Below are 15,373 nucleotides of genomic sequence, written 5' to 3'. Positions count from 1 at the left end.
ATTTACAACACATAGGAAAATCACATCAGATGACAAAATGGTGGACAATCACACAATACTGGGAATCATGGCCTAGCCAAATTGATACACATATTTTGGGGGGACACAATTCAATCCGTGACAGGGTCCAATATCATTTCCTTAGTTTTGGCTTCTTCTGGAACTAACCTCCATTCTGGCCTAAGAGCAGTCTGATATATGTAAAATAGCCCTGCCTCTGTGATCACACCTGAGTTTGAATTCACCCTCTGCTGATTACTAGCTCTGTGACCTTGGCAGGTCACATTTGTATGACATGTGGCTTATGGTACCTACTTATGGGGGTTATTATTAAATGAGATACTTTATGCAAGCTTCCTGGCATGACACATAGTAGCTATTCAATAATATTTATTCATTAATTATTCATAATTTATTCATTAATAATAATTGTTTGGGTGATATGGAGTTAGCAGAATGTAACATGGTAGAATTATTAGGATTGACTGAAGCAGAGCACTTTCTCATAACTTCACATTTTCAGAATAATCAGCTTGGAAATTCTCCCTTTCCACGAAATCAAACGGGCACCATCTCTGCTGGAAAGCCAATGGTAAGTATCCTTTAAGAGATCTCAGTACATTTGTTAGCGTTAGATACTCAAGGTTGCTTCCTAATTTTTATAATCTGAGTTAAGGAGTTAGGGCAATTCAGTAGTATTCGGAATATCAAGGCCATGTATACCGAGGTCACATTCTCAACAGCAGACTATGTAAAGAAAACGTCCAAATCAGTAATCATGAGGCATTGTGAAGGTAGGTTAGTTTGATGTCAGAAAATGGTTCTAAGAGACATAGATTGGTCCATTTTCCTTCCTCTGGAGGATTTTGTCCATATATCACTGTTAGAATGATTTCTTCTTATTCTCTGTAAATTCTTTGTATCCCAATAATCTTTGCAACTGCCATCATCCATTATGTCACAACTTCTGAGGGAACTATCTTGGAGTGTGATAAAATGTTAAATACTTTTCTGTCTCTTTTGTCTTTTAGTTTTCTCACAAAGTACCCCAGAAAATGAAATATCCACTGTCATTCCCAGTGGGACCCAACTCATCTCTTCTCTTCTCCTCCCATGCTCTGGGGGAATCTCCTGCTTTTTCTGAGGATCCCATGCTGCAGGACAGCCCCTTTGCCAATTGGGCTGTGTCTTATGACTCCTCTACATCCCAGTTTCCTAATTACCTGACTTCTAAAGCTTCACCTCCTTTGAGACCACACTCTTCCCACTCCTCTTCCTCTGATGGTGATGAATCAAATGGAACCAGCTCTCAGTAAGCATCTGTATAGACACACAGAGGAACAGATTTCTGAGGCATCTGTATTCTTTTCCTGGTAACCTGGGTAGGGGTTGTGGGGAAGTGTCTGTTCCAGGCTTTCCTCTGTGGCTCTTTGCCTTTAAACTAAGTAGGAAAACATTCCCTATGCTTGCCCATTTCATTCTTATTTTGACCCTGTAATTTTCAGACACCCAGACAACTGAGGTAAAAGGCAGCATAGCAGCTGGTTAGGGAGGTCCTGTTGTGGGATGCTATGTATCATGGCTCTCATTTCTCAGTTAGTAAGGGGAGTAGATTGGATGTTAAAAAAAAGAAAAGACTATCTAAAGCAATAGAACAAGATAAAGAAATAAAGGGCATCCAAATTGGTAATGAAGAAGTAAAAGTATCCCTATTCACAGATGATATGATACTATATATAAAGAACCCAAAAGACTCCACAAGAAAACTACTGGAACTAATAGAAATATTTAGAAGAATAGCAGGATACAAGATAAACGTATAAAAATCAGTTGTATTCCTATCCACCAATAAACAGAACTATGAAAAGGAAATCAGGAAAGCAATACAATTTATAATAGCCCCTAAAAAAGTAAAATACTTAGGAATAAATCTAACCAGGGACATAAAAGACCTATACAAAGAACACTACAAAACACTAAACACTACTGCAAGAAACCAAAAGATACCTACATAAATGGAAAAACATACTATGCTCATGGATATATAGACTCAACGTTGTGAAAATGTCAATTCTACCCAAAGCAATCTAAAAATACAGTGCAATCCCTATCCAAATACCCACAGCATTCTTTAAGGAGATGGAAAACTTGATCATTAACTTTATATGGAAAAGAAAGAGGCCCTGGATGAGTAAACCATTATGGAAGAAGAACAAAGTAGGAGGCCTCGCACTACCTGACCTCAGAACCTACCATACAGCTACGGTAGTCAAAACAACCTGGTACTGGTACAATGACAGACACATTAACCAATGGAACAGAATTGAGAACCCAGATGTAAATCCATCCACCTATGGTCACTTGATCTTAGGCAAAGGCCCAAAATCCATTAAATGGGGAAAAGACAGTCTTTTTAACAAATGGTGCTGACACAGCTGGATGTCCATCTGTAAAAAAATGAAACAGGACCCATACCTTACACAAAAACTAATTAAAAATGGATCAAAGACCTAAATATAAAACCAAAAAATAAAGATAATGGAAGAAAAAATAGGGTCAATGCTAAGGGCCCTAATTTATGGCATAAATAGCATACAAACCATAACTAACAAAACACAAACACCAGAAGATAAGCTCGATAGGGATCCTCTAAAAATTGAACACCTATACTCATCAAAGAGCCCTGGTAGCACAGTGGTTAAGAGCTATGGCTGCTAACCAAAAAGGTTGACAGTTCAAATCTACCAGCTGCTCCTTGGAAACCCTATCGGGCAATTCTGCTCTGTCCTACAGGGTCACTATGAGTTGGAATCAACTTGATGGCAATGGTGTTTTTTTGCTACTCATCAAAAGACTTCGCCAAAAAAGTAAGAAGAGAACCTACAGACTGGGAAAAAAATTTGACTATGATATATCCAATTAAGGTCTAATCTCTAAAATCTATAGGAAAATCCAACAACTCTGCAACAAAAAGACAAATAATCCAATTAAAAAATGGGCAAAGGATATGAACAGACACTTCACCAAAGAAGACCTTCAGGTGGCTAACAAACAGATGAGGAAATGCTCGTGATCACTAGCCATTAGAGAAATGCAAATCAAAACCACAATGAGATACCATCTCACCTCAACATTACTGGCACAAATAAAGAACAAAAACAAAAACAGAAAATAACAAATGTTGGAGAGGCTGCAGGGAGATTGAAATTCTTAAAAGCAATGCTAGTGGGAATGCAAAATGGTACAACCATTTTGGAAAACGATATGGTGCTTCCTTAAAAAGCTAGAAATACCATATGATCCAACAATCCCACTCCTAGGAATATATCCTAGAGAAATAAGAGCCCTCACATGAATAGATACATGCACACTCATGTTCATTGCAACATTATTCACAATAGCAAAAAGATGGAAACAACCTAGGTGCCCATCAACAGATGAATGGATAAACAAACTATGATACATATACACAATGGAATACTACGTAACAATAAATAACAATGATGAATCTGCAAAACATCTCCCAACATGGATGAATCTGGAGGGCATTATGCTGAGTCAAATAAATCAATCACAAAAGAAGAAATACTGTATGAGACCACTATTATAAAAACTCATGAAAAGATTTACACACAGAAACAATCTTTGATGGTTACGAGGGAAGGGAGGGGTAGAGAGGGAACAACACTAACTAGACAATAGATAAGTGGTAACTTTGATGGAGGGTAAGACAGTACACAATACTGGGGAAGTCAGCACAACGTGAACAAGGCAAAGTCATATAAGCTTCATAGACACATCAAAACTCCCTGAGGGACCGAGTTACTGGGCTAAGGGCTGGGGACCATGGTCTTGTGGAACATCTAGCTTAATTGGCATAACATAGTTTATAAAGAAAATGTTCTACATCCCACTTTGGTGAGTAACGTCTGGGGTCTTAAAAGGTTGTGAGTAGCCATCTAAGATACATCTACTGGTCCTACCCCATCTGGAGCAAGGGAGAATGAAGAAAACCAAAGACACAAGGGAAAGATTAGTCCAAAGGACTAATGGACCACAACTACCACAGCCTTCACCAGACTGAGTCCAGCACAACTAGATGGTGCCCGGCTACCACCACTGACTGCTCTGACAAGGATCACAATAGAGGGTCCCAGACAGAGCTGGAGAAAAATGTAGAACACAATTCTAACTCACACACACACAAAAAAAGACCAGATTTACTAATCTGACAGAGACTGGAGAAACCCCGAGAGTATGGCTCCTAGACACCCTTTTAACTCAGTACTGAAGTCACTCCTGAGGTGCACCCTTCAGCCAAAGATTGGACAGGTCTATAAAACAAACAATAACACACGTATTTCAACCATGTATACGAGACTAAAGGGGCACACCAGCCCAGGGCAAGGACTAGAAGGCAGGAGGGAATAGAAAAGCTGGATGAATGGAAATGGGGAATCCAAGGTCGAGAAGGGGAGAGTGTTGACATGTCATGGGGTTGACAACCAATGTCAAAAAACAATATGTGTATTAATTGTTTAATGTAAACTTTCACCTAAAGCCCAATAAAAAATAAAAAATTTAATAAATGAAAAAATTTAAGAGTTGAAGTATTGGAACAGTTGAATAGGTAGTTATACTGCTTAGTAACTAAAAGAGTATTCTAAGGATTAAAACGGTGGGATTTTTTACTAGCCCATTTGTTCCTAATTATTTCTCAGACAGATTATTCCTAAGAAACAGAGTTGCTTTGAGGTTTTGATTGTAATTATTTTCTTAGAACATAAGCAGACTCTAAACGTAGCCTCTTACAAGATGTAGAGGATTCAGAATGATTCCCATGACTTTTTATCAATTTGGTTTAGGTCAGATGAAAGAAGCCAGAGAGGGCAGTGATAGCTACTGAGAGGAAAGGTATAAGGTTGACTGCTAACCCAGTGTCCCTGACTTCCAGAGGGTTTGTGAGATTACTTTCAATCAGAAAAGGCATCTACTTGAGTTGGAATATCTTTATCAACCTCCCTTCTCTTGTCTACACTCTCTTTCTAAATTTTTTAGTCACATCGCAGAAGCACTTCAGAAACAGCCTGGATGGGAGGGTACCAATGGTGACAGAGTGTCCTGGGTACAGCCCATTGATGCTGCAGTTTCAGATGCCAGCCCCATAGCCTATCTCTGCTGTCTGTGTCTACGAGAAACCACATGGACATCACCATTCCGCCCTTACCTCCAGTAGCTCAAGAAGTCTTACAGGTTGCTGAACAAAGACACCAGAGGGGTCTTATGTACCCTTATATCTGTCATATCCTCACTAAGGTGAGACAGCACATCAACACCTAACCCCTTTTCTCTTAGCACTATACTTCACACTTCTTAGGACTGTATGTTACCAGAGAAAATTCTGATCACTGGTATCTGAAGGGAGATAAAAGGAGACCAAGTGTGTTGAGGCCCTATCTTAGTTATCTAGTGTTACTATACCAGAAATACCACAAGCGGATGGCTTTAACAAAGAGAAATTTATTTTCTCACAATCTAGTAGGCTGGAAGTCCAAATTCAGGGCATCAGCTCCAGGGGAAGGGCTTTCTCTCTCTGTTGACTCTGGAGGAAGGTCCTTCTCATCAGTCTTCCCCTGGACTAGGAGCTTCTCTGTGTAGGAACCTTGGGTCCAAAGGATGCGCTCTGCTCCTGGCACTGCTTTCATGGTGGTATGAGGTCTCCATGTCTCTCTGCTCGCTTCTGTCTTTTATATCTCAAAAGAGATTGGCTGAAGACACAATCCAATCCTGTAGATTGAGTCCTGCCTCATTAACATAATTGCTGTCTATGCCACTTCATTAACATCATAGAGGTAGGATTTACAACACATAGGAAAATCACATCAGATGACAAAATAGTGGACAATCACACAATACTGGGAATCATGGCCTAGCCAAACTGACACACATATTTTTGAGGAGTACAATTCAGTCCATGACAGGCCCCTCATTGCTTTATGGGCCTCAGGGTGAGGGGAGATCAACAGAAGATAGGACTGTGTAATAAATGAGACTGCTGGAAGAAAAGTGTCCCTGTGAGATTTGGAAAAATACGCACCGTTGTCCCAAATTTGTTTGATTTTAACTCAGCTGTCACCTCGAGTGGGAAGGAGACAGGGAGTAATCTCCCACAACCCAGATTATGTATATTGTCCTGGATGGAAAGTCATGCTTCAACCACAAGACACAAAAATGGAAATAAAGGATCTTATTACTCACAGGTCGTTGGGGTACATGACATGCCTGAGCCACGACACGTGGGGAGTTTGAGATTGGAGAGAGAGAGAAAAAGCAGACCTTAGGCACAACCTTTATTAGTGTCTGAGGGTGGGGTGAGGGCATTTTTCACAGGGTATATGACCATTGGTCCTTTTGAAACTAAAGAACGGAAAACAAGGGAGAGTGGCTATGAAAACTTAGTGGGGCAGCTATGGGGAGCTGAGGAGTGGCAAGTGTGAATGTTTTCAGAAGCATGATTATCTGGGGCAACTAGCTGCAGTGGAGTGTGTTGCACCAGCTAACAGGGTGAGGAAGGAGCCCAACCTCGATGCACAGACATCATCGAAGAAGGAGACTGGCTATTATAATCCATCCTGTGATGCCGAGGCATCTTTTGATGGTTGGGAGATAACATGTATGGCTTAGGTGGCAGAAATGTTAAACAACATGGGGAGGGTGTGTTGCAGCCAGGAAAACACATATTTGATGACAGCTGTAATAAGCTTGAGTGCAATCAAAATGCAAACTAAAGCTTGGAAACCTGTGCAGAGCCATTGGCCCCATGTGGAGGAATCTAATCAAGAGAACAAAGCAGAGATATCTGAGGCAACTGGGATCTGTTGGAAGACCTTGGTTTTATTACAAACTATTTGAACCTCTTGGGCCATTTGTCATACGTTAACCTGTACCTTCTCTGAGTGGTTAATGTACATACAGCAAGTGGCTTCTGATAGTGCACTGAGGCCTCCCTTGTGAGCCAATAGGCAGTCTAAAGCTAGTCTCTTGTCTAATACCATTTGGTCCAGAAAGTCATGCTGTTCATGCATGAGGGAAAGGGTATCATGAAGGCGCTGAATGTGTTTAGTTAGGGCAGAGGACAATTGTATATTGGCCTCGATCCCTTGCTCTTGCGTGACCAGGGCAGCTATGCCAGCACCTGTTCCAGTCAACCCCAGTAATACTGAGATGCCTAGAATGATGGGTATAACTAACTATGGCTCTTTTGGATTAGGGTTGCAGCCCGGTGGACATAATTCCCTGGGGATAGATTTGTGGAAGTGAGCCTAGGAAAACAAGAGTGCATTGTATGACTCTCCCCCACACACACCTGTGGCAATTTATGAGCCAGTTGAGATAATGAAAGATGGATAAAATGTCGCCCCCATTGGGAGGGACCGCAGTAAATATCAAATGGTGAAGAAGGTTGAAAGGTCTTCAGTAAGGAGACCAGGGACTTTGACCCATTTATTATCAATTTGCAACATGTGTCTTCTTGTAATACGGTTCTGAGGAAATGGGGGCCAGGAAGCATTTAAGCCAGGGCATATTAGTAGCAGAGTGCTGGTGGCAGCTGCTCCAAACTGACCTGGGTTTGAACAATTGGTATTTATAGTGGATACAATGTTTATTAATAGAGTAATCCAAGGTGTAGCCTCTTTAATCCACTGAATTTCAGCATAGTTGAGGATATCGGCAGGATAAGCTTGGAGAGCTGGGTGGAACTGAGAAGTGGCCAAGTCACAAATCCAGCAGTTTCTGTATTATAGAGAAAAGGTGCCCCATTCTACCCATTGTACAAACAGGTTAGAGGTATGGCTGAAGTTGGGAGGTGGCCAACTAGAGGAGGTAAAAGTTTGGGGATATAAGAAGGATGGAGGGCAGGGGTATGGCACCCAGTAGTGAACATTGATGGCCTAGTTTTGGTGGTGGAGGAAAGGAGAGCAGTGGTCAGCAGGGGGTTAAGGGGTCAAGGGGTCTTGGAGTTAGCTGGGGTTCCACTGGGGGCCAAGAGAAGTCATAGCTGAGTACCCCCCAGAAGGGCACATAAGGCTGGGAGGTATTGTGGTATGGATACAGGGAAGCAGGATAGAGAGGGAGTATTATAAGGAAGGGTTGATAGGGTTTGGTTTTTAATACATTGTTTGGCCTGCCAGAGAGGTGTGGCAGCTTCTAGTGCTGCCAGGCAGTCGGCAGGGAACCTACTCACTGTTTTGCAGGACTCTTTGTAGAAGCAGGGCTCATTAGCTAAACAAATAACCAGTTCAGCAAAATACCATTCAAGGGGATCATCTCTGGGAAATTTGTTTTAGCAAAGCTCAAGGACCTGGTCTTTGGTCTGCAAAAAGATTTGTCAGGTCCGAGGACAATGAGGTAGGCACCCATTCCGAGTATAGCTGGACTGGGGGTCCCTTGGGGTGGATATGTCTCATCTAATGGACAGACCTGTGCTCTGTCATCTGTGGCGTTGTCATCTCCAGTGATGACCTTGTGGCCTGTGACAATGTTGTCTGAGGTACGGTCATCTCCAACAATGACTTCTTGGGCTGGGGCAATGTCGTCTGATGCGTGGTCATCTCTGGGGCCATGCTCAGGGGCTCAGTCTGGATAAAGGGATATGGATGTCCCTCCCAAGTAGCAATTCATGTGGGAAAGGTATCATGACCCGGAGGTAAGTCAGTCATGTAATAGGTGGAGGCTTTTTGTAGGATGGAGCCACATATACAGGTACAGCTACTCGTACAAATCTGTGTCATGTGGGATAGGTCATTTGGGGCACATTTGGCAAAAGCCTTGGCTGTGGCCTACTCAAAGGCATAAGAGGACTCCATCCCTAACAGATATAAATTTTGAGCACATTTGTAAGCCAATTGCAGGGAGTCTTTTACACCTCAGTGTTTGGCCAGAGAGAGTGATGGAAAGGTCATTGGAGCATAGGTCGCGTAGCCGTGAGGGCTTAAAACGAAGACCTGTCAATGGCCATCTTCCTTGATTTAGAATTTGTTGCATGGTTTGTGAGAGCTGAGACTCTTTTAAACACCATTTCCACAAGACCCATTTTGAATACAGGGAACTAAGTACCTGGTCATTATGCAGAGCTGGTGGCAGTTGGCCGTGGGCCTTTTGTCAGACCCCTCTAACAGTTAGCGTCTTGCCATCCTATGGTGCAATTGCAGGCGAGCTGCGTATTGTTCCAGCATACTCCATGGGTGATTGTTAATCCCATGGGGTCTAGTAATAATCCAATAAACCAAGTCACACAAATGCCACCAATAACCATAGCCAGAGCAAGAATTTGCATTTTATTAATTGCTGTTGTCTGGCATTGCTAGTTGGTGCTAATTGTATAGTGATCATTGATGTCACCTGGTTGTATTTTTCCATTTTGTGACTTGTGATGTCTTCCCAGGTGACATAGGGGTCCTACTGCTGTCGGAAGGCTTGGAAGTAAATTTGGAGACTGTTGGGCTGGCTCATTTTTGGATGTGGCTGACATCTACTAAGCACAGGGACTCTTGCCCTCTTTCTGAGATCTACACAGTGCCGCTAGTTGGGCCTGGCGCTATTATCTCAATTTCTGTCTTAAGGTGTGGTGGCAGCTTCACGGGCTCCCAGTGCACAGCACCCACCAGGAAGGCTAAGAACTTAGGTTTAGATCAGAAAGCATGACGGCAAATCAGAGCATTCATTCCTGTAATGTGGAAAGACAAAACCAGAGGAGCCCCACATCTGACAGCTGTTTAAGAAAGATCATACCAATAGAGACATCTACTAAAATTTGTATGCCTGTGAGATGCTTTCCAGCTATTCCCTTTCATGTAGGGACAAGATAGCCTGCTGTAAGGTAGCTAACTTGGTCTCAGATTGCCTGGAGATAAGGTAATCAGGGATGTCCATGTGCTGGAGTTGCCAATATACTGAGGCTTGGTTAACATCTTGACTGGGAGCATTAGGAGGAAAGGGCCTTTGGGCCGGATAGTAGGGGGAGGCCCCTTGCCTTTGGAATTTGGGACAGGGAAGTGGGGTCTGGGAGGAGCTGCAAAATAATGCTGAGAATGAGGTAGGAAAATGAGGATTCAGAGGTCTATTGGGGTATCCAGCCATGGGAAGGATTTGGGCATCTGGATGTGGATCTTCCTTATTATGTGCCACCACATCTACTCTGTCTGTCTAGGGCTGTTTGGATGGTATTAGCAGTCTCGATGAAAATGTAGATGGGCCACCCTGTAATTAGTAGGAGTGCCCTGTAGGAAGAATTCTCTAGATTCTGAATCAAATGGGGCCTCTTCAGGGTTATAGATGAAGAGCTGTTCCTCAGGGAAATTATGTTTGAAGAAATGATAAACCGATTGGACCATTCTGATTTTATCCAGCAGGAGACAGGCTTCATCTAAGGTTTTCCATTCGCATTTGGCCTTGACTGTTATGACCTCGATGGAAGGATATGCCTTATGCCAGGCAATGAATATCCATGTCAAAAGTAGGAGGGCCTTGGAGGGGGCATGCTTAGAGACCTCTTCTCCTTTCTGGATGACCACATCCTCCTTGTCTGAGGTTTCTAAAATCTTATCTAAATCACCTTCTGTGAGCTTCTTCCCCCTTGCCCTGTGGATTTTACTCCTTCCCCTTATTGAGGAAAACAGGGGAAGCTTGGGGTCAGTGGTTTCTCATAGAAATTTGGCACAAACTTCCACAAGATCTTTAAGTAAATTATGAATTTTAGGGTCTTTAGAGATACTGGCCAGTTGGTGCATTTCAGCTGCGGTGAGCAACAATGCAAAGCTCATGCTAAACACCCGGTATAGCCAGTCTAATCCCTTCTCTCCCACCTGCTGCACAAAATCTTTAAGAAAATTTTGGATTTCAACCATATTATAATTTTGAGTTTCAGTTTCGAATTCATTGTGGTCCCTAGCTATTTTGGTCAGTGGCCAGACTCGTAGGTGGTCGCTACCCTCTCCAGGGTATTCCAGTTAACCTCACTGGGGTCAGGATCTTCCTCTACCAGCACAATTTCAGCTGGGTCCTTTGGATTAGCTCCTAGTACATGAGATCGGAGCATCAGGCTTTAGTGTGCTGATACACCACAGCACTGAGAGCAGCCCGTACTGCCTCCACTGGGGTTTTGCATTTAGTCAGAAGTTTGTCCAATTCCTCTGATTCTTAGGAGAGGCCAGCACCAGATATTCTGGGCAGCAATATTGGCTCATGAGGCATTTAGCTGCAATGCACCAGGGATGGGACCCATGATACCCCATGGGGTCAGGGGACACAGAGCGACAGCAGCAAGGAATGCAGCAACATAGGAGCCACCAGTTCCAGCCACACTTCCCATTTCATGGTTCCGTGACTACCTGGAGAAGTTGCCACCTTTACTTATCTTGGTCCAGTTAGGATTGGCTCACCTCGACCCAGTGTCCTGACACTATTTGACACCACAGCAGTCTCAGCAAGGAAAGTCTCCCTCTTTCCTTGCTGGAGAACTTACCTTGATTCCTAACATCTATAGCCCGAGGGGCAGAGCTCCACAATTCCAGTAGCTCACCCTGACTCAACTCCGGAATGCTCCTTCATGTAGTCAATTGTGGTTGCTCCCCTAGACCCTTCAGGAGAGATTAGCAGTCCTCTGGAAAATGCATCCATACTCCCCTGGGGGTGGGGTTGTGGTCACCGGGTCCAATCAATGTATCCTCAGTTAAATGGGAGACTGGGAGGACTCGGGCTATTTTTGGCATGGCCAACAATTTAGAGTGGGGAATCCAGGCAGAGGAACTACGCAGTGGTGCAACAAAGCGCAACAGACCTCCAGCAAGCAGTAGTTCCTTCCCAGACCAAGTTGACTGTCTGAGCTAGGAAATTGGTAAGCCAATTGCAGTTAGAAGACATGTCGTGCCCTGTGGCAAGGATGACTATTCCATCCCATCCTTGTTGCCACTTGTCCTGAGTGTGTTTGTATTTAACTCAGCTGTCATTTTGAGGGGAGAGGAGACAAGGAGTAATCTGCCACAGCCCAGATTATGTATATTGTCCTGGATGGAAAGTAACGCTTCAACAGTAAGACATAAAAATGGAAATAAAGAACTTTATTACTCACAGATCCTGGTGGTACACAGTACACCCATAGGCCACAGCACACCCAGGGAATTTGCAGGTGGGGAGAGAGAGAGAAAGTGGACCTGAGGCACTGCCTTTATTAGGGTTCGAGGGTAGGGTGAGGGCATTTTCGCAGGGTACACGACCATTGGTCCTTTTGAAACTAAAGAACGGGAAACAAGGGAGAGTGGCTATGGAAACGAAGTATGTCAGCTGTGGGGAGCTGAGAGGTAGAAAATGTGGATGTTTTCAGTAGCATGGTTATCTGGGGCAACTAGCTGCAGTGGGGTGTGGTGCACCAGCTAACAGGGTGAAGAAGGGGCCCAACCTGGATGCAGAGGGATCATCTAAGATGGAGGCTGGCTAATATCATTATAACAGTGCACCAAGTTGGTGGACTTTGGTTCTAGGGGTGGACTCAATCCAAGAAGGGGCTTTATACCCTGTTCCTCACCTCTTCTGCTTCTGAAGAACTGTTCCCATCCTCCAGTCTTACCGTAGACACCATTCCCCAACAATATGTCTAAGATTGACTTTCCTCATTTAGTCAGCTGTAGATAGTCATAGCTGAGACTTTTAAAATGGAATATAACTATAAGCTGGCTGTGGTCGGCTGGGCTAGTTACAGCTACTTTTAGTCTGAAATTCTGTCTAAATACAAGTACAAAATTTAGTGGCCAGGCTACAGAGGCTACAGTTCATTACTGGTTCTTTTCACTTCAGTTCCAAACCTTGAGGTAACTCATCTTCTCCTTTCCACTGGACCATTTTCTTGTTAGGTTGAGATTAATATCCCTGTATATTGAAGATGAGTGTGACATGGAGCTGCCCCTAGCCACTCTCCTGTTCCTGTCAGCTTGTCAATATGTATATGAGTCCTTTTTAGTCTGGCAGAGACACAGCAGAAAATGGAACACCTGGCCATATGATGGCGGCTGCCTGTGGAAGGTAAGTGTAGTTCTAGCTTTGACAGTTCTCTCAAAGCTTGAGGCAGAGCAGAAATGTCTGTGTGTGTTTAAAAAAACATATAATACTTTTGGCTATTGAGCAGTCTTTGAGAAAATGCATAATTCACCAGAATAAATGTTGCTATGGGAAATATATTAATTTAAGTGCCATAGTGTTTTCAGTTGCCTCATACACATGCGAAAGCTGGACAATGAATAAAGAAGACCAAAGAAGAATTGATGCCTTTGAGTTATGGTGTTGGCAAAGAATATTGAATATACCATGGACCACCAGAAGAACAAACAAATCTGTCTTGGAAGAAGTACAGCCAGAATGCTCCTTAGAAGCGAGGATGGCGAGACTTCGTCTCGCATACTTTGGACATGTTATCAGGAGGGTCCAGTCCCTGGAGAAGGACGTCATTCTTGGTAAAGCAGAGGATCAGTGGAAAAGAGGAAGACCCTCAACGAAATGGATTGACACAGTGGCTGCAACAATGGGCTCAAGCATAACAACAATTGTGAGGATGGCGCAGGACCAGGCAGTATTTCATTCTGTTGTACATAGGGTCACTATGAGTTGGAAGCAACTCTACGGCACCTAACAACAACAAGTCCCAGTTCATCAATCATCAAGCGTTCAGAGTACTTACTACTTAGAAGAACAGTGCTGGGCTTTGGGAATGTAGAAGGGTATCTGACATTGTCTCTTAGTCTCTCTTCCTCAGTGAGGTTTTTGTTTTGGATTTGGTCCTGTAGGCAGTTGGATTCATTTTGGTGTTTTAAGTGGCAGAGTGACATGGTCAAATTAGTGTGTTCAGAAGAACACTCTAGGCTTCTGCTTCCTGGAAGATGGAATAGATGCACTTTTCCCTATTCCTACTACTAAGTGCAAATAAAAATCCTGGACATTATATAAAATAAACATAAGATACTCTGGAAAGTGGAGACAAGAAGGTAGGCCGGCTAGCAGCCTTGGGACCTAAGGAATGACACAGTGGTGAGTTCCCTGGGTTTTCTTTTTGCCTCATTTATCCTAGACTGGGTGCAAAAGAAGCTGGCAACCCAGAAATGCCAATACGTACAGACCAACAAAAGCCCCAAGAAAAGCCTGCTCTCTCTAGCCAAAGGACCAAAGAGGAGCAACCTAGCAACACAGAAAATTTTAAAATAATAACTGCTCTACTCCAGCCAAGCAACATAGAAAAAACTATTCTAACTCCAGTGGCGTCACTAGGGTTGGTGTCACCCAGTGCGGTAACTCATGGTGTCACCCCCCCCAATGCTAATTACCACCATATTGTAGCTAAAACACCAGAAAATTTGACAAAATCAGCTAGTATAAAAACACCAGCAGCAACAAAAACAACAGTGCATGCTTGTAGGGTGTGCAGATGAAACCGTGTGATTCGAAGCGTCATTGTAATTGGATAATAATGACAGCTCTGACCAGAGCACATTAGAAGGTTCCAAAAGTAAATCAGCATAGAGTTTTAGCCTACATATTGACACATGTAAGCTGAGCTTTTGAAAAATTTTTTGTTATTATAACTACAGGACTATTTTTATAAAAAATAATAAATTTCTGCTGGAACACTGCACAAAAATTTTATAGACAGTCATTTTGGTGTCATCCCCTTTGACAGTGTTACCCGGTATGGTCCGCAGCCCCCGCACACCACTAGTTATGCCACTGGCTAACCTTCACTCCACTACCAAAGGCTGAATGAAGAGCCTAGACTTCCACTCTTGCCAGACTATAAAAAGGTACCCCAACTGCCTCTGCCTGGGAGGTTTCAGACAAGGCCAACTGAAGATCCAGGACTTACACCCCTGCCAAGTGGTGACAAGCATGACCCCTCCACCCACAGTGTCATTGTAGCCAGGACTTCCATCCCCACCCAGCAATAATGAGGTACCCTCCCCCAGCACCCTCCCCGTCCCCATTTTGATGGTCTCAGAAGAGACGTAGTGGAAAGCAAGACGTGCACTGCTGCTTAACAGTAACAAGGCCTCCCTCCCCCCACTTACAGTGTCAGTGGTGGCCACATGGGGAGCAGTAACCAAGAAACCGTTTTTTTCCCAGCCACAGTAGTATCAGTGGGAGCCTAATGGGGAGCCAGAAATTCCATTACCACTCAGTAGTAATAAGGATCACCTCCCCATTGCCCAGTGTCAATGGAGGCCAAGTGGAGAACCTGGACTTCCACCCACACATAGCATTATCAAGACAGCATCTCCCTTTCCCAATCAGAGCAGTGTCATAAAAGGCCTGCTAAAATACAAGACTTAAGTAG

General features: G+C 43.5%; 1 protein-coding gene across 1 annotated transcript in view; it reads left to right on the top strand.

Annotated features, from left to right (window-relative positions):
- The window catches only part of FAM120C (family with sequence similarity 120 member C), a 103,502-nt gene extending 88,725 nt beyond the window's left edge, over positions 1–14,777 (top strand). Inside the window, 8 exon segments of the mRNA XM_004391423.1 lie at positions 517–592; positions 1,032–1,312; positions 5,059–5,156; positions 5,159–5,316; positions 6,437–6,441; positions 12,909–13,000; positions 13,003–13,077; positions 14,692–14,777. Coding sequence (XP_004391480.1) covers positions 517–592; positions 1,032–1,312; positions 5,059–5,156; positions 5,159–5,316; positions 6,437–6,441; positions 12,909–13,000; positions 13,003–13,077; positions 14,692–14,777 — 871 coding nt within the window.
- The last annotated feature ends 596 nt before the right edge of the window (positions 14,778–15,373 follow it).

This window comes from Trichechus manatus, unplaced genomic scaffold, assembly GCF_000243295.1.
Source record: "Trichechus manatus latirostris isolate Lorelei unplaced genomic scaffold, TriManLat1.0 scaffold00233, whole genome shotgun sequence".
NCBI classification, from domain to species: Eukaryota; Metazoa; Chordata; class Mammalia; order Sirenia; family Trichechidae; genus Trichechus; species Trichechus manatus.
Note: the sequence above shows the minus strand (reverse complement) of the source record. Positions and strands in the feature narration are given on the sequence as shown.